Genomic DNA, 23,979 nt, shown 5'->3' with positions numbered 1-23,979 from the left:
CTGTGCCAAGGGGGCTACTGCACCACAGCTTTCAGCTACAAAGGCACCAACATGGTGGGTTCACAAGTTTTTATTTTTAAGTAGCAAAATGTTATAGTGCATGCAAATGAGAAACTAAAAAGAATGTTTTCATGGTAGGCAGCAGCAAAACTAGGAATATTTCAGTTTAAGGATGAAGCCGTATATATAGCCTCTATTTTAAAAAGGAGCTCTGCTGTTTAGGAGCTAACTGGCTTGAAACAGTAAATCTGTAACAAGAGTTATTACATAAATACCATTAGGAGCATAAATAATGACATTTGAAAGGGGAAGAAAGAGACAACATTTCATCTTCATTGCAGTCAGTGTGCCGAAACCTCTAAAGAGTCACACATGCAACTTGTTATTATCAATGGAGGCATATAGTTTCCACATGCAGAGGATGTGACAGGCAAACTTGTCATCCACACATTAGCATTCAACTAGAGGTCAGAAGGCAGGAGGAACTAAGCTCTTGTGTTTGCCAACTTCACAATCCCCCCGCCCCCTTTTTGAGTCCAACACTGTTCACTATGAATTCTCCTTTATAAAAATAAAAAAAATTGAAAAAATTAAACTTCCCCTTTGGCACATGCTTCATCTATGACTGGAGAAATATTCCGTAAGACATTGTTGAAAGCAGAATGAAATTTTCAGGGTCCCAGACTTCACAACACATGAACTCATGGACGTGTGAAATGAGGGAAAGATGAATGAATGAAATCCACGTCTTTGTAAGTCCGTGTGAAGCCCGTCAGTAGACCTCTCTGACTAGAATCGCTACGTTCCTAACCTGAACCTGACAGCGTTTAAGAGAAGTTCTTGATAAGGGAGAAAAGAAAGAACCGGACAGGAAAAGGCACTGCAGGAGATATACAGTGTACATTTTCCTAGTGTCTCACAGAGCTACCACCCTGCCACAGAAGAAAAAGAAGAACCAAATGAAAACCGCTTGGATGTGATTGAATGGAAGACAGACACAGGCGGGTAGGGGATCGGAGGGAGGGTTAGTAGAGTCATGCTTGGTTGAGGATATATTGGTCATATAACATGACCCAAAAAAAAGAGGAGATCTCTGGCTTCCACAGAGGAGGGGGGGGGGCAGGATCAGATGCAGGCAACCCATGCATGCACACTAACTGAGGCAAGCAGGTTATAAGGCAATCCCAGGAAGAAGAGTAAATGATCCAAACGAATGGACTGGAGTCTATGAAGCAAAAGAAGGTGTAAGACCAAAAAAAAAAGAAAGAAATGGGTGTGTTTTCACAGTGCACATCATCACATAGAGAGTAGCTTGGATACCAGCTGCTTCCAACTTACTTCCATATTGCTGTCTAGTGATCCTGCACTGCTGCGACGCCCCCGCTTGCCTGCCCGAGACATGCAATACCAACAGATTAGAGATCGACAGCACTCCTGGATTGGACTACAGACGTCTATAGGCCGCCCACCAGTCCCGTATGGGGGCAGTGCAGTGGATTGTGACTGTGAGTTAAGGGCCAAATATGGGCAGGGAGGTGGGGAGAGAGCGCGTTCAGGTCTGGGAGGGTGGTCGTGGTGGGGGAAAGGTGGTACTGTGGCTAAATGGAAATCTTCACTCAGGCAGAAACACTGAAGCTGCTTTGAAACTTAAGCTATTTAAGTTTTTTAAAAAGCACTTTGAACTGGAGGCTCAGTGAAGTAATTATTTAAAATACATTTAAAAATTTAAATTCGCAATAAATAAGGACTCAAAGGGCATCAAGTTTAATAGATTGGGGAAATGTACACATTGCAGTGTTGCCAAAAGGTTGCAGGCTATTTCTTTAAAACTTTTAATAGCGTTGATGCATAAACCAAAATAATGTTTCGCCACATTTTTAACTAGAGAGAATTTCACACCACCTTTTTAATCTTGTCTCAAGGTGTTGATTTTATAATGTGGCTCGGGGGGAGGAGGAGATTGGCGAAAAGCCATTCTCAGTGACAGTCACAAAGGAGGAGACACATCAAAAGCAAAACAGTGGTTTGTTGCACATGAGATGTACAGGCATATATACAAGTCTGGGGGCGAACAGAGCACTCTTGCCATTGTTAGGCACACTCAGCCAATGATACATGACCGATAATCACACATATACAGGAGAATACCTGATGTGTATGAAAAGAACACAGTAAATACACATGGAATGGAGAATGGCAGGAAAGGAAAAAAGAAAAAAAACACTTGACAAAAAATGATCCCACACTAACATGCCACATCCTGCATCGGAAGAACCCAGGAGACAGGAGGGCGGAGGGGAACTTTACAGGCTTCTTCACTGACTGACCTATCAATCCCCATTGAGGTAGTGATCCTCAGCCGAACAAAGCGTATGGTGTTCCCAACAGTGAGGCAGACCCCTGACTGGATTTCATTTTGTTATATGAGATGTACTCTAGCTTTGGAGGCAGAGCGGCTGTGTTAAATTGATACTGATATTCATGGATGTGAAATGACCAGTTAACACCAGGATATAGACTACATTTTGACCTTGTTGCACATCGATGACGTCACATATTTATATACGCGCAAGAGATGAAATGTCACATGATGTTTGAATAGAACATAACATAAGATCAAGGTCATGAAGATGTCTTTGAGTAAAACAAACTTAGGAGTGCAACAGGGCTGAGTTCAAAGGGGAAAAAAGTGACAGTAAAAACATGAATGGAAAATGTTCGGAAATAAATGATCAGAGGTGAGAACCGCCCCATCAATTTCATTCATCATGGAGGACGACAAATCTAGAAAGAAACTTCAAACGCTAATGAACCACCATCTCAAACAGCTCTGTATACAGTCTTTGAATGGTAATAAGTTGGAGCACACCCCAAGAAGTCCCTCTAAAGCAAAGTACAAAAATAAGTTAAAACATTTAAAAGGAACGCGCCGTCCCAGACCAAACTATCCAATCATGACTCAAGTACACAAGCGGATTTAAAGGGGAGGACTCTTCAAAAAAAAAATCAACGTACATGGTGCCGTGAAACAAGATTTTGCTATTTGTATCTCCCTTGACGTCATCACAGAGAGGCGGATGACAGAAGGGAGAGTACTTTCACGTTAAAAAAGCCGTCTGGTAAAAAAAGAATAAAAAAGAGTAAAAAGCCGTTTTTTGGGGGGGCGTTACCTGCTTCGGAGAGGTCTCTAAGGGAGCTGCTGAGGGCGCTCCTCTTCAGACCCTCTCCCATGGTGTAGGTGTCGTCCAGGCTGGCACGGTTCATGTTCCCGTTGCCGGTTTCCTTCTTCAGGCCGGAGCTCTGCGACATGCTGGGCCTCACCACCCCCTTCTGCTTCTCAAGCTCAGCTGTGGAAAAAAAAAAGCCCAAGGAAAGACTGGGGTAAGTGGCAGTAGGTTTTTTTCCGCATCTTAACCATAGCCAGGGAATGACATTATAACTTCTCTGTAATGTATTCGTAGATCCTCATGAACATCGACCATTGGCATAATTTCCAACATCCTGTTTCTTCGGGCACGATAACAAAAGAGTTTCCATTTTGAATTTATATGAAGAAAAAAAAAAACGGCGACTCCCCCCTTTCTGTGAACTCTGTTAAAAATTCTTACTTGTAAAGTGCCGCAGTTGAGTAATGAGGACCATGCCCTGTTTCCTACTTTAACACAGCCCCAAGGTAGACAGAGGGAGAGGGGGGGATGGGAGGGGAGGAAAAAAGGGGCAGCTCACACTCTATTCTGTATTTCTCCATTTCCTGGACCTCGGAAACGGACTCTCGGAGGTCATCGGTGAACTTCTTGCGGTCCTGGGGGTTGGGCGCATTAAAGTTGATGAGGACTTTGATGTCGGCACCCGGGATCTGTGATGTAAGTCTGATTCCATTTGGGTAATCTGGGGCAACGGCAAACAGAGAGGGAGAGAGAGACACAGGTTTACACAAGGGCCATTGATCAAAACCAAGCTGAAACACATTGGGGCGAATCCGTCTGAAGTTTTTCCCGAGCACAAACAACGTCACAGCCCATTTGTGCGATTTCTCATTTCTGTGCAGGATGTGTTACTGTGCTAAGTCAAACCATGTGATGTAAACACACTGCCGGCTCACGCACCACACAGCAATAAAGACTCTTAATTTGAAAGTAAAAATGCCACTTACACTGGTTGTCAAACAGCATGACTTGCATCCCATACAGAGAGAAGGACTGCCGGAAACTGTACGTCACAGAGTTCTTCTTCTTCTGGAAAATCTTGGTTACCTTGAAATGACACGAAGAGAATAAACAGTGTTTGGTCCAAAGAAAGAGGAGGACTGGAAAGGAGAGGGAATAAGAGAGAAGAGAAGAGAAAAGAGGAAAGGAGAGTGGCTTTTACCACGAGGAGGTCGTTGAACAGGAAGATCTCCCGCTGATGCAGGCCCAGCTTCTGGAGCTTGTTGGGGTCTGGCACTTCAAACAGGCGGCAGTAACACACCAGCCTACGATGGGGCAGCGACAGCACCTACAAAGGCAGACAATAAAAGAGCCACAGATACCGACACTTCAGAGATCATTATGGCCTCAGTCCAAAGCGGTAACAGGAACACAAGTCAACTCTTCCCCTGAGCAGTAAGTAAACAAGGTGTTTGGATGCCCTCACAGTATTCACAGTGATGCATGGGGTACATGGACACGACTGTTTAGTGCTGCAACAACAATTGCTTTCATCACTGATGGATCCGCCGACTATTTGATTGGTTCATTGAAAAGAATCATGAAAAATGCCGGTTACAATGATTTCTCTAAAATAGATATTTTTTGGCCCATCAGTCTAAGAGTCAAATACATGAAAATGACAAGTTTCCTGGCAGAAAAGACAAAGAAAACACGCAAATCCTAACAATTAAAAAGTTGGAACCTGAGTATGTTTGGTGTTTTGACTGATTGATTTTTGATTGAAAGTGTATTGTTTGTTGATCAACTAATCAATAAATGGTTAGACCTACGACAGTTGAGCACGTTTTGTGTCCATTAAACAATATGAAACAAGTCTAAAACAAGTATTTGACATGGCCGATGTAACTGTAAAACTTGCACTAATCATGTATCGCGAAGTAATGTACTAGCACTGAGTCAGTGAACAGCTCCACCCATAAATATTATGATGATTAATAATATCCATAGGGCTGGGTCCAAAGTATATTCTGTGACAGGCATGTGCATGGCCTGTGTCCAGCAGTGTTATACACCCTGCTGAGCACACAATCTGTAAACACTGCAGCTCAAAGTCACCCAAATAATCCCTGATCTGCAGCAATGACTGCACATCTGTTTACTGACAAATGAGAAGCTTCAGTGGGGGGACAGTTCCCGGCCTCTTTAAAAATATTTGAGTCCAAATTTATCTGGATAATGTGTGTTAACTTCAAAGTTCAGCGACAGAAAGCTGTGCACATGCGGAAGCATTATGAATGAAATGAAAATCAGATATAGAATGGTTTATGGATATTTAGACTACTTACACATCCCAGGCCATGGTGGAGAGATCCGATCTAAAAAAGAGAGGACAAAGAGGATGTTACATGCAGCTGGATTATTAACACTATTGCCTCTGATAACATGGCAAATTGAATCTCTCTACTACTTTTTAATGAACCCATGTAAGGATTTTGCCCTTGCAGACTCTGCGGCCCATAGCCTATTAAAGTGTCCATGAAGATGCATGCACTTCTGTATAGAGGGTGGCGTCTTTCTCTACTGCCCAGACTCCAGGGAGTCTGTAATGATGTTGGAATGAAAACAGATCCTCCCCTAAGAAGCCCACTCACAGCTGCAGCCCTAGTGGGCCTGATTATCATGGAGAGGGATTCCAATGTGGTTTTTATGCTAAAGTGTTTTACCAAGTGTCCTCCAGAGCTTTTAATTTAGCAGCTGAATGGCGACATGGGATAATTTGTCAATACATTAAATGAATACTGGCAGAGCAACCCATCCATCCTGCTGGATTACCAACGGAAACAAAGACACGCCCTCTCCCCGAGGCTGCAGAGGGTAATCACACTTTTAACTTTCACACACCAAAGAGACAGCAGTTTTCTGCTGAATAATGCAGAAGGGCTGGAGGACAGTCAGAACTAAATGAGGTAAGAGCTTTTGTTTTGTTCAGCCTTTGTACACTCAAATAAACTAATGATGAGTGAACTGGTGATAAGTCAACAGATTGTCGCACTGTAACTTATGTTGATAAATTAAACCCTTTTCACAACGACTTCTCCCTCTCAAACTAAGGAATAACTCTAGCTATGGTGGCAGAAAGGGCTCATTTTTCACACCACTCTGCAGCACTGTGACATCTCTCAAGGGCTTTGTGTGTGTTAAAACCACCAGCGTGAAGGTCTGAGCCCAGGCATGTGTCCCCTTCCACACAATACCAAATGACCCTGTTGGGTCACTTAATCAGGGGGGAAAGAGTGCCTTTCTTATTAATAGATTGCACTATTGTATTGTGGCTGCTGCAATATGTGTTTCTTTATGTTGTGCAGGGTAGTGTATGTTGTGTGTGGACATTGGACCGGAAGCTTTAGAGGAAACGTCTTTTGTGTTGGGGTAGTTAATGGTATATGACCACAGACTGTATATAAGGGCATGACATAAATAAAAAAATAATGCCTTCATTCATTGAACTCATATAGAAAGTGATTCTAGGCAGATCCAGCTCTGTGAGTGATCAAAGAATAAACACCACTGTCTAAATCGTATATAAGCCAAAGATACCTCAAAGATGAATGTCTGCCTTGAGACTAATAATATGGTTTAGTGAACTAGATAACAAAATGGTACTCACTGGTTTCTTGCCGACAATGAGCTTCTCGACCTTCTGCACCTGTGAGACGTGGTCCTCGTTGGTCTTGAGCTCTCGCTTACGGATCCTCTCGTAGATGCCGACCAGAGTCTCCCTGGGGATATCCTCCCCGTCATCCACACCTAGCACACAGAGGAGAGAGCCCAGCTACTACACAGTATACAGCAAAAGTCAAGGGGTTTTAGTTAAATGCAACGTCAGAAGATTAGAACAGGAACAATGGGGATCATTTCAGGTCAGCAGAATGAGGGGGAAAACGTATACAACTGGTCATTCATCCGCAAGTCGCTTTATATTAGAAAAACATAACAAACCCTGTAAAATATATGATATGATGTATTTTCAATTTTTATTATTATTATTTTCAATATTTTTTAAAGGTGTATTTTGTACCCATCCACAATAATAAGTGATGAGGTGAAGATGTATTTTTTTTATTCTATAGTAATTATTCTTCATCTCCCAACAGGTGCATTTACATTCGACACCCTCTATATATAAAAACACTTATGGCTGTTATGTTTGTCCGTTCTGTGGGACTGTAAAAAACATTGGCAATACAACATGGCGGCCTCCGTGGCCTCCCGCACCTATGTAGATATAAAAAGGCTCATTCTAAGGTCATCGAGAAAACAACAACTTGCATTTTCAAGCTATATACAATTAACAACATACTTATGATTATTACATTACATTTCTACCAAGTCTGTTCTGACAAATGCCAATTCCCTTTTGTTACCTCTCAAATTCTTGATAAAATCCTCCATCTTCATCTTCCTCTCGGGCTTGACGTTGGGGCTGTACATATCGGTGTTGAGGAGGATGATGGCGAACGCCAGGATGAAGATTGTGTCGGGGTTCCTGTACTGCCGCACCACCGTGGGGTTACAGATGCAGTAGCGCTGGCTGGAGACACCACAGAGCAATATCACCCATCTCCACACACAGCCAGACATCCGCTTACAAAACACAATTGTGCACTTAGTGAGGAAACGTTCAACATTCAACGGTAGGGTGGAAAAAACAGAAGCAGTGGTAGAAAACTGGTTCTCTTTATAGTATCTACCGATTGTTATCTAGAGTCGACAACCCAGCTCTGTTTCATCTGTGCAATTTTTCGGTTCTGCCTTCAATATGTTTCCTCGCTGTGTATGTGTGTGTGTATGTGTGTGCGCGTGTGTTTTCTAACCTGAAGGCTTCGACGAGCCTCTCCACCTTCTGGGCCTCGCCCTGAATGCGGATGTGGTTCTGAAATTTCCGCAACGCCTCGTCCAGCTCCATGCTCTGGAAGTCCATTTCATCTACCACACAGCTGGCACACGAAAGGGACCGATGGAGAGAGAACAATGAAACACAAAACCTGGCGTACTGTACAACCATTTTTTTTTGCGCTCATCACCAATTCCCTTTATACTGTATATCTCACATGGGCTTAGTTGGCCTCGTTTTTCTTTTATCATGGAGGATATCTCAAGTGTTTATAAAAGATAGAGAGAGAGATTTCTGGTCATATTCGTGCCGTGAGTCATTCTTATCACCTGCAGGATCTTAATGAGTACGGTTTGATTCGTTTATCTATGATTAAATTAGCCTTTTAATTCTAATTTAGCCTAATTTAATTTCAACACATTTTTGATCTGGCCTTTTGCTGGCTTTTTTTAATGCATTTTTTTGCATTTTTATGCTTTATTGATAGTGTAGAGACAGAGGTGAAATGGGGCAGAGAGGGGAGTGACATGCAGAGAACGACCGCGGGCTGGAATCAAACCCGGGTCCGCTGCTGGCTGAGGCCCATGGAGCGGACGCCTTACCAACTGAGCTAAAGGAGCCCCCCTTTTGCTGGCTTTTATCTACTCATACTTAGGGGAGTTCAGGGGGAAAAGAATCATACTTACTCCAAGACATCTCTGTTGAACTGTTTCTGTCGATTTCCAAGAAATTCCCCAATCATCTGCCTGCTCAGCCCCTTCCTCTGCAGCAGGAAGTGGGCAACACCAACCGGTGTGTCAGGGATGAACCCCCTCTCAGTCAGGTACTGGATGCCCTTCTCTGGCTTCCTGAGAAATCCAACATGTACATGGAGTTAGACCTGGGAGATGCATCTGAAACTACTTCATCTTTAATTCCAAGAGAAATAAACATAGGCAACTTCTTGAAGATTGGAAGTTAAAAGGAGTGATGTTTTTTCATAACGCTCTATTATTAACTGTGGATTTAGACCAAGTCTCAAATGGAAAATACGCATTCCGGACATAATCAAAAACAAATATGAATTGAAAAATAAAATAAAATAAGAGACCAGTATTGGTGAACCATGGTATCAAAGTTGCTTGAATGTTACCGCGGCCCTCAAAACAAGCAAGCAAGCAACAAGTCTCCCATAAATGAGTCATTACAGGTCATACATTAATAATTTGCATTTATAAGTCGACGTCTCTCTGACAAGTATAAATCAAATTTCAGCTCTTTAAGTCCACATTACAAATAATACAGATAAATGTTGTCACACTCAAAAATACCTACGGATTTGATAATAACACAGCTGATGACAGTGTGTACCACACACAGACTGAGTGAATTAGTTTCTAATAGGCTCCTCAAACACCGCATCCATTTGCTAGGCCCTTAATCACTGCAAACACTGGTCAAGCGGCTGCTCAATCAGAGCTGAGTGAGTACCTACTTGTTGAAGAGATTCAGGCCGATGCGGTAGTGCCTCTTGCGAATTACATCATTGCTGAAGATAGGCGAGTCCCAGCTGTTGCGCGTCTCCTTGTGGTAGGTCTGCTTGCTGAGGGTCTGCTCTCGTAGGCTGTCCCTCGAGGACGACTCCGAGCTGCAGTTGATGGTGTCGTTGGAGTTGGATGTGCTATTGATGCTGTCGTTGTCCCCGTCGGAGTAGTCGGATTCCGACTTGCTCTGTCTGTTTGCCGAGCCGTTGATGGCCAGATGGCCTTCCAGCTGGCGGTGGCGGTGGCGCAGGGGGGGGTCCTCTTCACGGGAGGGGGCTCGCGGCGGGGGACCGTGGGAGATGTGTTTAGGACTGGCCTGGGACGACGTCACCATGTGGCCGTGTGGTTCGTACACAGGTGGCCGTTTGACAGAGCTCCGGTCGGACCGGTCGCTGTGCTCGGCGGAGCTGTCACTAGGAGGTTCTATGGTCAACAAGGGAAGATGGTCCATTCTAAGACGCTGCTCCTGGCACTCCAGAGACGGAGTGCTGCGGCAGCTCGTGTCCGTATCACGACCCTCGTCCTTGGGGTCCATAGGCCAGTACTCCTGGGAGGAGGAGTTGGCAGAACGCAACCGCAAGTCCGACTCCGTGCTGGACGGCTTGGCCCCTGACCTGGACTTACCGATGGCAGGGGACATGTCCTCCTCGTCGATGAACAGAGTGACGTCGCTGTAGGACGCCAGCGTTTCGTCGTGCATGCGTCCGCCTGCCCTGCGGTGGGAGGCCACCTGATAGGGCGCGTCCCTCTCCGCCTTGGAGCAGCTCATGGCCTCTGGGTCCGGGCCCTCGTCCCCCTGCAGGCTGCGACAGTTCAGCGCGTCGTCTATGGACTCGGCCAGAGACTTGACCTGCCTGGAGAAGGCGTCCTCCAGCTCCGTGATGGCATCGGTCAGGTCGCCCTGTTGCGCGGGGTGAGACGCCATGTTGGCCTGCTGGTGCACCTCTATGTCACCACACTCAGACTGCACCATGGCCAACGGGGCGCCGTCCTCCGTCATAGACACCTGCCTGCCTTCAAAGTAGGAGCTGTGCACTTTCTCGGGGCCCTCGAACGAGAGCTGCATCCTCATGTTAGACAGAACGATGCGTCTGGACATGCGGTTCTCCGACATAGAGCTCCGGAGACGTTCAAAGTTCTTGTTCATCTGATACTGGCGGAAGGCCGTCTGGATGGTGCGAGCCGCATGCCGAGTTATGAATCGTCCCCCGTATTTACGCTCCAGCATCTCCACCTAGAAAGAAAGAAGACAGAGTAAATTAACTGCTGACCTATCTGTGGCCGCTCAGAACCTTTAATTGCTTTTCTTAGCTGTTAACGGCCTATAAAGTCAGCCTCCTGGATGTCACTGATAATTTGCCTCTCTCAGTTGGCTCTGTGACAATCTAGCAACAGCTTTTACTTGCTATATTTGAACCAAGAATTATTCAACACAGCTGGGTTTCTGATACCCACACATAATTAAAGTAGCTTCGAGGAACTTTGAAATATTTCTGAAACAGTCCAATTTTTCTCTGAATTAATTTCACAGCAGAGGAAACCATCAGTGAAAACAGCACTATTTTTATATAGTTTTTCTTAATTCCTTTCCCCGGGTCACCCCAAAAAATACACTACCGCTTTTGTCTAAAGGGGCTGCTAGAATCATCACAAACTGAAAGTTACTCTTAGCCACATTAAAAAAAAATGTAAACGAATTGCATGCAACACTTTCAAGAATGTAAGAAACCCTTGCTCATCTCCATAGCAAACTATTCAGCCAGGGCCATTTTGAATTACCTGTTTGTCCTGGAGGTCGGCAGAGAGCTCATAGCTCTCAGAGAGCGAGCGGGAGCGCTTGATAGCCTCCTCCTCAGCCTGCTTACGGAGGATGGATTGCGAGTGCTGGAGCTTGGCCCGACGGGGTCTCTGAGGCCCCGGCTGGACTCCGTGGCTGTAGAGAGGGCTGTCAAAACGGTCGGGGCTGATGGCTGAGCCGTGAGTCACCGGACCCTGGCCATAGCCGGCTCCACCATCCAGAGAATGGCCGCTCTCATTGGGCCGTCCATCCCCTTCCACACTGCAATAAGAGAGCAAAGGGGTTAGAGATTTAATCTGGGTAAAAACATCAGACAATGCAAATAAAATGTTTGTGTCAGACTGTGATTCAAATAATATCAGGTAAATCACGTCTGTTTTTCTAATGTAATGTCAGAGAAAAAAAACTTCAGTTTAACTTTGAGAAAAGAAAGTCTAGTCTCTGCTATGGAACATAGGCTACAAACAAGAACTGCATTACAAAAGTGAATTGTATCTATGAGTGTAGCCATTACTAGGAGTCGGACATGCCAATTTTACCTCTGTATTATATACAATACAAGACACAATTTCAATCAACTGCAAGCTGCTCTGTACTTTCAAGTATCTCTGTTCTAATAATAATAATAACTACTGAAAACATGCCAGACTGCTATAGTTTTTGCCTCAGCTACATTAAAAAAAATACAAATGCCACATACAACACACTTGAACTACAAAACAAACTCAGTCATCTTGTTGTCCTTGTGTGATTATTACCCCTTACACAAATAATGTGAAAAAAAGAGGTTACTCACTCACTCTTACATGCTGCCGCATTACAAGGGGACTGCTTATTGCGAAAAGACCGTCTATTTTCAATAAAATGCCAACTCTTTCTCCATATCTTGTCCACCATTCTGTTAGTCAAGTTAAGTCCAGAGTACAAAGGCGCTTCCAGGAAACCAAAGTGTATGCCACCTTTAGGGCCAATCGGTAACCAATAGGAGTTGCATCATGTTTGCCAGATCGTCGAAGCGTTGTTCCAATACATGTCACAAAGTCCAGTTCAGAGTAGAATGACAGAGCAAATAATACAACTGTAGCGGTCCTTTATAAATAGTATGCGTTGACCACCTGCCCAATAACCAACATTACACTAACTAACATTTCGTCTCTACCGCAGTAAAGCGCACTCACTGTTCACTGGTGGTATAATGTGTTTGAACTGTGACTCGACACACCCATACAGTGTACACAATCCACTTCCTTCATTAGACAGCCCGAAAGCAACATTCAGCAACACCAGCACGCTTAGCAAACAGCCACCAATGCCGAGTGAAAAAGTGGAACTGAATATAGTCAAAAGTTCAAACAGCAGATGTATTTGTTAACCCTTTGTGTGACATAACATCAAAACTTAGCACAGTACGGCAACAAAACGTTTGCAAAAGATGGTCATCCGTGGTTCACAATAGCCTTTTATTTCTGGAAGCTAGTAGATATTTCAGACTCATTTCAGGCATATTGCATGACTCTGCATCATAATACTTAGCCTCCTTGCCTTCTGACAGAGTGGAGACAAACTGTTCAGGATCAGCTGAGGCAATGGTGTCACATGACAACCTCATGGTACACTAGGTAAATACAGACTGGCTGCCTGGGGGTGAAATGTACACAAGGTGTTGAAGTGTGGAACAGAAAAAACAGCAACATGGCCAACAGAGAAGGCATTTACACTGCTGGACCAACATAAAACCTCGCACAACAAGGTGAAAGTCATACTTCACTGCATAATCCCCATTGGGACGAATCTCCTCAACCATCTGTCGTGGCAAACTGTGACGCTGTCATCCATGGAGTTAAAATCAGCCATGCTGTCACAGCAAAGGGAGTGCAGACGGTGGTCATTTTTTGTTTCATGATTTCTACATTCAAAGATATATGACTGACCTGGATAAAATGATGATGAATGGATGCATTTGGGGCTCAATTAGTTCAACCAAGCCTATACGACTTGAGAGGACTGGACAGATACAGTATATGAAACTGAGGGAGTATGCTACTTGAAAAACAATTTGCAAATAAAATAAAGGACCAAATTTGAGAATATATGATCACAACATTGAGCCGTTTGTATAGGACAGATATTATAACATTTTGTTCATTCATTGATCACATGTTAGCATGCTGGCGCTAGCGTTTTGCTCAAAGCATTGCTGTATCCAACTATAGCTTCATTATGTCATGTTATATTGAGTTTTTCTGTACTAATTAGTTGGAAGTAAATGGCTTTCTTTTGTTTTGCCTAATTGTGTCATTATTTAGGAAGCAAAATAAATGTATGTAATATGAAAATATAACTGAGAATGAGTGTGGCGATTAGTCTAAATAATGCAAACCACAATAAACTACATGCTACTTTTAATAGCTACTAAAGTGCTCCAACCCCAACCCCAGAGTTTGCTCTCTCTCTCTCTCCTTCACCTTCATAAACATTCAAGACACAAAGTCAAAACTCCCAATAGGAATTGGGGCCATCGTCTTACATTTTTTTCTTTCTGCTTCACTTTCTACCAACCAAGCATCAAGTCTGATTGTGGGAGTACAGATGAAAGAGAGCGGGAATAAGTGCTGCAGTACTTTTTGCTCTGAGGTCACTGAATGCTTCACAGGTCAGTTGCTCATGGAGGTGGGAACAGGGGATGAAAAAAGGAGGAGAGAGAGCAGCATTTTAAGCGAGGATGTTTTGAGCTGTAATGGAAATTGAAGAGAAGAAAGGAAAAAGGGAGTGAAAACTATTCTGGTCTCCAGACGTCACATGTTTCAGATGGGACTCTGAACGTCATGTTAACATTTATAGCAACACGTTGAATCCATAATTCATAAGAATCGTAGAACCATTGTTGAGAGATGAAGGATGAAGCAAAGATGTCCCCCGGACCACATCCTGATTGTGGACTCCTTGAAATATGATCTCACTGCATCCACACAACGACCACTCAATGGTGTCTGTGTGTCCGTCTGGCTCTTTATCCAGCAAGAGCCTACGTTAATTCTGATGTAGGCATGGATAAGCATGTCAGCTCAGCTGGCAGTGATTTTCAGCCACGGGATCCAGGGATTTTTTTGGGGGGTTAGTGGGGGGTAGGGTCGACCTTCTTTCTTTCTCCCCACTCTGTTCCCTCTCAACACATCCTGAACAAACAGGCCCAGGCCCCTGACCAGGCCTCAGCCCATTCCATCAAGCCGGACCTGAGGGAGAAACATTCCTCCATCCCGGAAAAGAGGAGTCACATCTACAGGAGTTCTGGGAATAGAAGAAGGCTAATGAAGTGCAGGCTGACGCTCCGGAGAGGAAGAGAAGAGCTGCAGCAGTGTAGAGCTAACCACCAAAGCAAGTCACAGAGAAGACAGACGTCTAAGGGCCGCTATGTGCCGGCATGTTTTTCCAATCAACTTCTAGGATGCTTTTAAGATGCAACTCCTCTTTTTTTTAAGGCAGTTAATCTTAAATGAAATCTGACGTCAGAACCGTTGTTAACGCAAAACCCAGTTGCCTTTTCGCAATTAAAAACATTAAGAATAATAGTTAACCCAGAAACATTTCTGCCATATACTCCCCACATTAATTGAAAACAGGGTTTTCTAAAATATGAGAAAGTACAATTCCCTTTTTTTTTAAATAACCCAAATATGTTAAGTAACCCGTTAGAAAGTAATGGTGTGTGTTTAACATTCATTGCAAATCCACCACGGTTGCTAAAGAAGTTTAGGGGCTTCTTTTTGTACACTACACAAAAGGCAGATGGTGCTATAATTCTGATTCCTCGCCAAAGTTGATGAGGGGTTTTAAGTTTTAATATGTGTAATAACACTAATGAAACACATGTAAAATGCATTATCACATTTCCTGCCTTATAGAGCAACAATTCCTTTTTTTATGTGTGCATGTAAACATACCGAGTGAACTAACCCCCTTTCAATCTAATTAAACAGCACTTCTCACCAGACACGCACTGACATCATGTGACCCAGACAAACAGAAACACAGATGTTTTCTCTCTGTTCACAGTAACTCACAGGGCTCATGAATACAGATGCATGCACCAGCCCTCGCCATATGGTGGACGTGAGGGGAAATTGATTTTTGGAGAAAAGGGTTTTGGAGACCACACAGTAACATGTTAATGAAGTCAATCATTACAAGTTAACCTTGACCGTAAACACTCAGGTATACCTGTCATTTCAGCTCCAATAAGCAGACTAATGGATGATTTTGTAACGGCTGTAAAAAAAAAAAGAGACAAGAGGAGCCGGTTGTGGATTTACGAAAGGCCTATACGACACAGCTGCAAACTGGAAAAAGCTGCACGGGGCCAGCAGACTGACAGCACTGCTCCTGAGAGCCTGGAGCAGACAGTATAGAGTCGACTGGAGCCTCATAAGACTCGTGGCTGATAACTACTGTAAGTTACATAAATCATTCTGAGAGCTTTAAGAGCTCTGTGTCTCTACAAACAGAAATCAGAATCTGCCATGTGGCACTCGTCATTGAACGTACTTGAATGTATCCGCATGCGCAACTGACGGCTGAATGGCTTTTCATCCAAGGCAACATTGGCCCTGAATATTACACTTTAAAATAGCAAAGCGATGGGCGGGTACAAGGGCAATAATGAGCTGTTTTAGTTTGCCTTGAGAACTCCAATCACAACCTACGTATTGTGGACATTTGGCAGTAAGAGCATTATGATGAATAAGTGAAAGACATCTTTTTTATTAAATAAAGCCCCATCATTATTGATTGACAAGACTTTTGACAACACTCGTCCAATTTTTCAAGATGACTTGGAATAAAAGTATTAATAGCAGCCCCATAGGCACGCAGCAACTGAAACGTACTCCACTCCAAGTGCAATGAATGGTTCGATGTCTTGTTGACTCCATTGACATACTTGTTACTTAAAAACTAATCAGGAATCAATAGAACTGTTCCCCCGGTAACTGCCAGGCCTCATTCTGTCTGTATCAAGGCGTCCCCCATCCACCTCCCTCCTGTCAAGACTCATACAACAACAAAAACAACAACAACAACAACACCACCACCACCACCACCACCACGGAGCCACTGTCATTATATGTCAGTCATTAATTATTAAACTGCCTTCCACTCAGCACCTGTCCTTGAAGCTCCAGCAATGAAATAGCACACAGTCAGTACAGGGGCACGACAGACCACAGGAATGCCCTTCAGAGGAGCAAAGGGACGAGGGGGGCGGGACAATCCAACATACATATGGATCCTGTACATTGAGACTAAATGCATCATGATAGCACAAGTGATTCAGAGAGAGAGAGAGGGGGATGGGGATGGGGATGTTGTCATTAAGATATTGGCAAGACCCCACTTTAAAATGTGTGATCTCAGTGACACATCACTCCTGTCATCTTTTGGGTGAGGATTATGTCAGAACCCCCCCCCCCCCTCCTCGACTAAAAATAAAATAAAAACTAAGAAGCAGATTAAGTCGGCATGTGACCCAGACCCTTTCTTACCAAAAACACACATAAACCATCTCTCCGCTGTTTATTAAACAACGTCTTATGAGCTCAAGCAGCCCGCTGTAACCTCATCCAATGACAAAACGCGCACATGCACACGCACGCACGCACACCCACACTTAAAACAAACACCAGATTTCACACTCTCCTATTACTCTTACCAGACATTCAGCTCGAGCTCCAGCAGCGACTGGGTCTTCGCCGAATTACACTGCAAACACCACATGTTGTCGGCCGGGACTCACACAAGCAGCACTCACAAGACGGTGTACTCCAAACATTAACATTCCCTCTCGCCGGTCCCCATTACTGCCTTAAAGGTTCCTCTAGCGGGCAGAGACACATCTCAAAAATGCCATGTCCTTTAAGTTTGCAGCTCTCTGTTCCTTGCATACATTCCCATCTTTCTTTGCCTTTATGAAAAAGCGGCTTTTTCCAATGGATGGTGGTAGGCGTACGCAGTTGGTGCCAAGTGGCAGTCTGTAATCTCTGACAGACAAATGGAGCTCTCTTTCTTTTTTCTCTTTCTTCCCCTCTGTCCTCTTGGTGCGCCCGGGCTGGTAGGAGTACGAGGGGGGCGGAGGCAGGGAGACAGGGGAGTGTGGGGCTTTTTGCCAGGCCCTGAGCAGTATGGAAGGAGGCGGGGTGCGGGATAGGGGGTGTGAGAGCAGTGAGTAACTCTGTCTGTAGCTGGGTAGAAATAGGGAGAAGGGGATGAAATACCTCCACACATGCACGGAAGGGACATTTTAAGGACCCTGCCTGGAGCAGGTGACTTATCGAGTGTTTCCAGGCATGTTTGAATTTGATAAACTTGATAATGAAAAGTAGAGGTCCAGACAGCGAGGGTCTGGAATGACTGACAGCTCTATCCAGTTGGGTGTGTGTGTATGTAGGTACAGTAGGTCAGTAGCAACGGGATTGGATGAGATAGAGAAACAGGTGAAAGGACAATGTACAAGGAGACAGTAACATTAAGTAAGAAGATAAGTGTCAAAAGGAAACAGTGTTCAGGAGTGTTTGAGAATGTCAGTGGTTCAATTTGTTAGCCTTTTTTTTTCCGCCCTCACGAAAGAAAAAGGACTTAGTGGGCAGAGATGGCAAATACAAGAGAGCACCTCTATTAATAGAGCCTTTCAGGGTTGAGGAGTAACTGTTAATATAAGATGTGCACTAAGAAAAGAACCAGAGAGGATTCTGTCTCTTTTTGCGATAGAAAATCACAGATGGGTAGAACTTGTCCACTCTTTAGCCCTTATTTTTTCCATCCTCATTTAAATCAGCATGGTTGAATTTAATGAATAAAGCCAGACTGTTTTTGTGCCATAATTGTGAAGTTCACCAGGACATCCGTTTAGCTTCAGATGGGTGGCAGACCCCCAAAAACTGACGGTGCCTCGTCTCCGGACTTCACAGCGTTACGACAGGCCAGGGAGACTAATCACCCCTCTGAGAGAAGGGGGTTGGGGTGAACTGCCCCCAAGTCAAAGGTATTTTCTATCTAATGACAACAGGCACAGGAAACAGAGGAGAATGGCTCCCACATGGAGCCAGTTTACAGGACACCAATCATCCACACACACACACACACACACACACACACACACACACACACACACACACACACACACACACACACACACACACACACACACACACACACACACACACACACACACACACACACACACACACACACACACACACACACACACACACACACACACACACACACACACACACACACACACACACACACACACACACACACACACACACACACGTCTCTGGAGGGAGATGTTGATGTCCTCTAATTACAGGCCTGAGCCCCTAAAATGATCACCTTCCACCGGACTGTTCTCATCAAAGACTTCAAACTAAAGAGGCAGAGAAAGAGATGTGAAAAAAGTATGCATATTTTTAACAACATTAACAGGAGGGGGATAAGCACAGGCTTACAGTCAATATGTGACTGGTAGAACGGTTATGTGCAGAAAGGCAGACGCACAGTAACTGGCCAAATGATCTATTTCAGTTCTAGACCTTGGCCCCGCGACTACAGCTGCTAATGCCCTGTGGAGCTGCGGATATACTTGACTCAACTTACAGATCTCACCTCTCACGCAATCTCGCAGCTCTTATGGAAATCAATTTATTCCTGAGTTCCAGTAAACAAAACAAAAAAAACAACAACAATGGGGTGAAAACCAGTTCAGGTCACCCCTTTAATAAAGCCAACATCCTAATCATTCTATCATTTTGTAACATGTTATCACCAGAAAGACGCAGGCGGGAGGCAGGCATTCAGATAGTGAAATGTGCATGTGCATGAGATATTAGCCAATAGCCCCACTGCAGGCCTCGTCGTTATGCTGGATGGAGGACCACAGTGAGCGACTGACTAGAGTTTATTTGTTTGGGAATGAGACATGAAGCAAATATCACGGTCTCATTTTGGAAGGCGAGCACGTGATGCAGACGTGATTGTTTCAGCATGAGGCTCACGGGCAGCATCAGTTTAAGCATCAAGTTTAAATCTCTGTTGAAATCACTCATCATAAATTCCCAGGTAATGCTAAGATGTAAAAGTTATCACAAAAACTTTGGCACACTAACTATCTCTGCCTGTCTGTGCGTCTCTCTCTCTCTCCCTCTCTCCCTCTCTCCCTCTCTCCCTCTCTTCCTCCTCTGGTGTTATGATCTAGTCTAGTCATCCCGTCTGGAGAAAGCCTACTCCATCTCCTGACTCCTGGCTGCTCCAGCGCTCCACTCCAGAATGATGTCATTGGAGAATTCCAAGCAGAGGCCCACTCTCCCGCTCATAAAACGCCATTTCTCCAACTCGATACATATGGTCTCTCTGCATTTCAGTTCCAACTCTATCACCCCCCCTCTCCCTTCCTTCTTTTCCTCTCCCTTCTTGTTTTTAGTGTAAAGAAAGTTAGATACGTTGCACTCGGGACGAGGCCGAAGAGGCATCTGCAAGTCAGTCGCACGGAAACAGCCTTTATCAAACCCATTCCCACCGATTTAGTACCAGGGTATTATCTAGAAGAACAAAATAACATAAAAGAAAGAGAATGAAAAAAGACAGAGCAGAGGAAAAGATAGCAAAGGAAATGGCAGGGGGGGGGGGAAGCTTCCTGGAAACTTGGTCACAAGATTTTTTTGCCGCTGCATGATCTGTCTAGTTGACATCATGCACCGTTTCTCATTATCTCTGCATTTCGCTGGACGCCGAGCGACTGAGACCCGCGCTAAGAAGCGGAAAATAAAATGAAAACTCGGCCCATGCCTGGTCTGGAAACTATTAGAATGGGGGCTGATGTCATCGTTTGATACAACAGCATAGTAAATGAGATGTAGTGGCCCGGGATAGTTTTGTGAACACAAAGGACTTTGTGTAGGAGTAAGGGGAGAAAAAAAAAGACAAAAAAGAAACACATTTTCGCAGTAAATTCTCAGGAACAAAGAATTTTTGTGCACAAGACAGGTCTGGCAGCTGATGCATAAATAGAGCGAGAATGAGAGTAATTAAAGGATATGCTGCCCCCCTGCTCATCACATCCTGGCAGCAAAGCTGGAGCAGATGTGTTGCCTGTGGGTTAACTATGGGAGCCATCAAAGATCATCAGTGGCAAAGTGATGTCTGTGAGGTCTTTTTCTTTTTCTGCAGTTCATACATCACTAAGCAAATTCCATTCCAGAAACGATCTGTTTTGTCCACACTCATGGAAAGTGACGACTGAACTGCGGGGAGAATGACTTCTGAGATTTGTTGCATCAAAACATTATTTGGAAGCAGCTCAATGTTTTTTAAGTTAAGTGCTACCAGCCCAGATACATCATTTCCCCCACACAAAGATGACTAGCCATGAGGCAATGTTTGGTTCTTCAGGACCGAAGGCTTGTTAACTTGTTATTTCAAAAAGGGATAGGAATAAAAATTTTGGGAAATATGCGTATTAGTTTTCTTGTCGAGAATAAGATGAAAGGATTTATATCGCTCTCATGTCTGTGTCTAAAAAACTGGGACCGCTAATAGCCAAGAAGTCACTGTCCAGAACGGCAATTCAACAAAATTGTCCAGGAAATAATCACCCCCTTCTCAAACCATAACAGGTCAATGCTACACCACTTAAGTTTAACTGGTAACATTTGGAGATATGCTGGTATGTGTTTCTTTCACTTACAGTACACAATCCGGTTAGCCTTTTCTCCTCGCTTTGCAGAGACAAGATAGAAGTTTAAGAGAGACACTCTTTTAAGAGATTGACTATAATCAGACATGGACTACATTTGATTTAGGGGACATCCTTATACAGCTGGTTTTCTGACGAACAAATGAACATTGAGACGTTTGGCTTGCTTTGCTTTGTTCAATGTAAAAAAAAAAAAGTATTTTATACATGAAAAACTGTGTTTTCTTTTCTATCGAATTCCAGGTATTGTATTTAGAAGATTAGATTAGTATACTAGAATCATAAAACTTTTAAAGGATACCTGGCCAGCCCTTATAACCAGCCTCAAAGTGGAAACTGGGAAACTTGTGCACAACAAGAAGGTCCTCTGTCTTTTCAGGGTGGATTTTTTTCTTCCCTTCCTTGTCCTCTTGTGTTTGCGTGGGTTTCCTCTCACATTCCAATCCAAACACGTATGCAAGTCAGGTGGGGTGGAGACTAGTCTAAATTGCCCAACAAATATGAATGTGGACTTGTGGGCACCGGCCCTGGGCATTTCTCTGCCTATCCTCAAAATGACTGAGTGGGCAGAGAAAGCGCATGGATAAAATGACACCCTTACCATTGTAAGGGTGTCATTTTATCCATGCGAAATCAAGCAAACCTTCAGTTTACAACTCAACCACATGTTTGTGTGCTCCACTCTGTGTATTCATTTCTGCAACAAAAATATGCCGAATGCAGGGCTTCAAAGATGTGGACCCCCTGATTGCATTGTTGCTATCTCTCTCTTTCACTCTTCACTGTGTGCTGTGACCATCATTACCATTTACAATAGTTTCCTTTTAGTTCCCTCTTTTATCAAAACACCATATTTCTGGGACGTTCTTCACCATTGCATCAGCTCACCACAGTAACACACTACAGCACAGTTCTCCCAGGCTAAAAATAGACCCATGTGAGGTGACACACTCTGGTAAACAGTCTGTGAATAGGAGACGAACAATGCTATGAGGAACAAGAGGAGGAGTGCACATGAAACACAAGAGGACGGCGGCCCCTGAATGAACAGTTGATCTAATCTCAGTATCACTTCGATGTGTGGCGTGTTTTCAACGACACGTGAAATTTTGAGGTCAGTGGCAGAACAGTGCAAGACTTTAGAATGGTGTCTCGAGGTGGTTAGTGCTCAGAGCAGCCCTCACTGTAAACGTGAAGGCCACAGCGGGTATAAATACCCACGGTGGTCATGATGGACAGAGCGGGCCAAACAGGGTCCTAACACGAACACAAGAGCCATTCTACAGTGGGCTCTCAGAGTGACAGTGCCACCCTCTGGTTGGAGATGATACTACACGCTCCCTTGAAGACATTACACGCACACTACTCGGGAGAGGACATGTGGCAGTGAGTGATGTCATTCCGGACCACTAAGGTCAGACGTATTTGTCATGGTTGTAAGTCGGCAGGGTGGCTGGGATGTAAAAAGACCAGCCTTTTCTGGTCGGACGACGTTGTGTGTGTGTGTGTGTGTGTGTGTGTGTGTGTGGAACGGTGGGGGTGGGGAATAATCTATTCGAGGCAGCAGCAGACTTACACCTGTCTCAAGTCACACATAGAAAGTGCGGTGGTTTACAGTCACTGTGTGTCGGTGAAAATGTGGCACAGCAAAGATGATCATGTGTTACACATGCGTTACATCAGCCTTCTTCATTCCCAATCACATATTTTATATATAGGGTTGTAAAATGATACATAATATTTCAAGCATACAAACAACTATGTGGTGAGCAGGGTAGACAATTTTACATTTACACTGTACTCTTGCATTAAGTTTATAAAAATGTTTTTATCATTGAACATTTAAATTAAATAATGTAATGAATACATTTTAGAATAAAAACGTGCTATGAAAAATCTCCATCGATTTTCAGTCACTTCAAAGCCCCACAACCTTTTCTAAAGTATGGGCCCCTCTGGCTAACGGCACTACGGTGGCCCATCAATCATCAGACAGGCTCCCCATTTGTACTGTATAACATCAGCCAAACAAATAAAATCTTGTGTCTCTGGTGTCCTAATTCCAGAACTGATTTCCAGGAGCTATCCATCCATCAGCATAATCCTAGAGAAGAAAAAAACAAAACAAAAAACATATCTATCCCTCGATATAAACCAGAGACGTTCCTAAAATACTCATTGTGTGTGTGTGTGTGTGTGTGTGTGTGTGTGTGTGTGTGTGTGTGTGTGTGTGTGTGTGTGTGTGTGTGTGTGTGTGTGTGTGTGTGTGCGTGTGTGTGCGTGTGTGTGTGTCCCTGGCAAATTTGTAGCCATGAGCTCAATGACATCATTGAACCGAGTAAATTGACTGGAAGGCTTACAATAATAATAATTGCTTTAATTAAATTCATTGTCGACTGCATCGGCGATCAGATAAATACAGAAGCTGACGATCATGTTGTGTTGCGCTAACATGGTAATCACTCATTTCCATTTCATTAGTGCTCAAGCATGAAATGGTGTTAAGTTGTTTAGGCAGCTGATTTTAGTATAAAAAAGTGTCTCGTACGGAAACGGACATGCTTATTGGTTGAGTTCTGATTTGATGTATGCTCTTAGATTAGGGATTCATGGATACATACCTGCCTCAATCCAATAGAAGCACATCCTGCTTCATAATATGCTGACACAGATAATGGACTAACGTTGAAGGAAAACAGATACAGGGAGGAAACACACATCAAAACCTCTACATTCCTATGCTACTCAGGCTGCCAGGGCTTGCATTCCACCACTACTCACCTCTCCACACTCAGCTGTCTAATAATGACTTAAGCAGAGTTGGTTTCCCTTTGGCTTTCCCCCTTCAGCCTTAGACTCCACACCACAGA

At 44.0% G+C, this 23,979-nt stretch overlaps 1 protein-coding gene across 4 annotated transcripts in view; it reads right to left on the bottom strand.

Moving 5' to 3' along the window:
* LOC307253042 (IQ motif and SEC7 domain-containing protein 1-like) overlaps positions 1 to 23,979 on the bottom strand; it is a 43,487-nt gene that overhangs the window by 3,694 nt on the left and 15,814 nt on the right. For 2 of the 4 annotated variants that reach the window (XM_080030878.1, XM_080030877.1), the window contains exons 2-13: positions 11,346 to 11,625; positions 9,518 to 10,800; positions 8,730 to 8,891; positions 8,024 to 8,146; positions 7,574 to 7,740; positions 6,817 to 6,956; positions 5,495 to 5,524; positions 4,369 to 4,494; positions 4,154 to 4,253; positions 3,727 to 3,888; positions 3,171 to 3,347; positions 1,339 to 1,388 (exon numbers count right to left, since the gene is read on the bottom strand). In XM_080030878.1, coding sequence (XP_079887004.1) covers positions 1,339 to 1,388; positions 3,171 to 3,347; positions 3,727 to 3,888; positions 4,154 to 4,253; positions 4,369 to 4,494; positions 5,495 to 5,524; positions 6,817 to 6,956; positions 7,574 to 7,740; positions 8,024 to 8,146; positions 8,730 to 8,891; positions 9,518 to 10,800; positions 11,346 to 11,625 — 2,800 coding nt within the window. Of the gene's footprint in view, positions 1 to 1,338; positions 1,389 to 3,170; positions 3,348 to 3,726; positions 3,889 to 4,153; positions 4,254 to 4,368; positions 4,495 to 5,494; positions 5,525 to 6,816; positions 6,957 to 7,573; positions 7,741 to 8,023; positions 8,147 to 8,729; positions 8,892 to 9,517; positions 10,801 to 11,345; positions 11,626 to 17,068; positions 17,418 to 23,979 lie in introns of those variants that run through there. The other 2 variants (XM_080030879.1, XM_080030880.1) reach the window with 2 other exon arrangements.

This window comes from Ammodytes marinus (genome assembly GCF_949987685.1).
Source record: "Ammodytes marinus genome assembly, chromosome: 7".
In the NCBI taxonomy this organism is placed as follows: Eukaryota; Metazoa; Chordata; class Actinopteri; order Uranoscopiformes; family Ammodytidae; genus Ammodytes; species Ammodytes marinus.
This window is presented reverse-complemented; position numbering and strand designations above follow the sequence as displayed.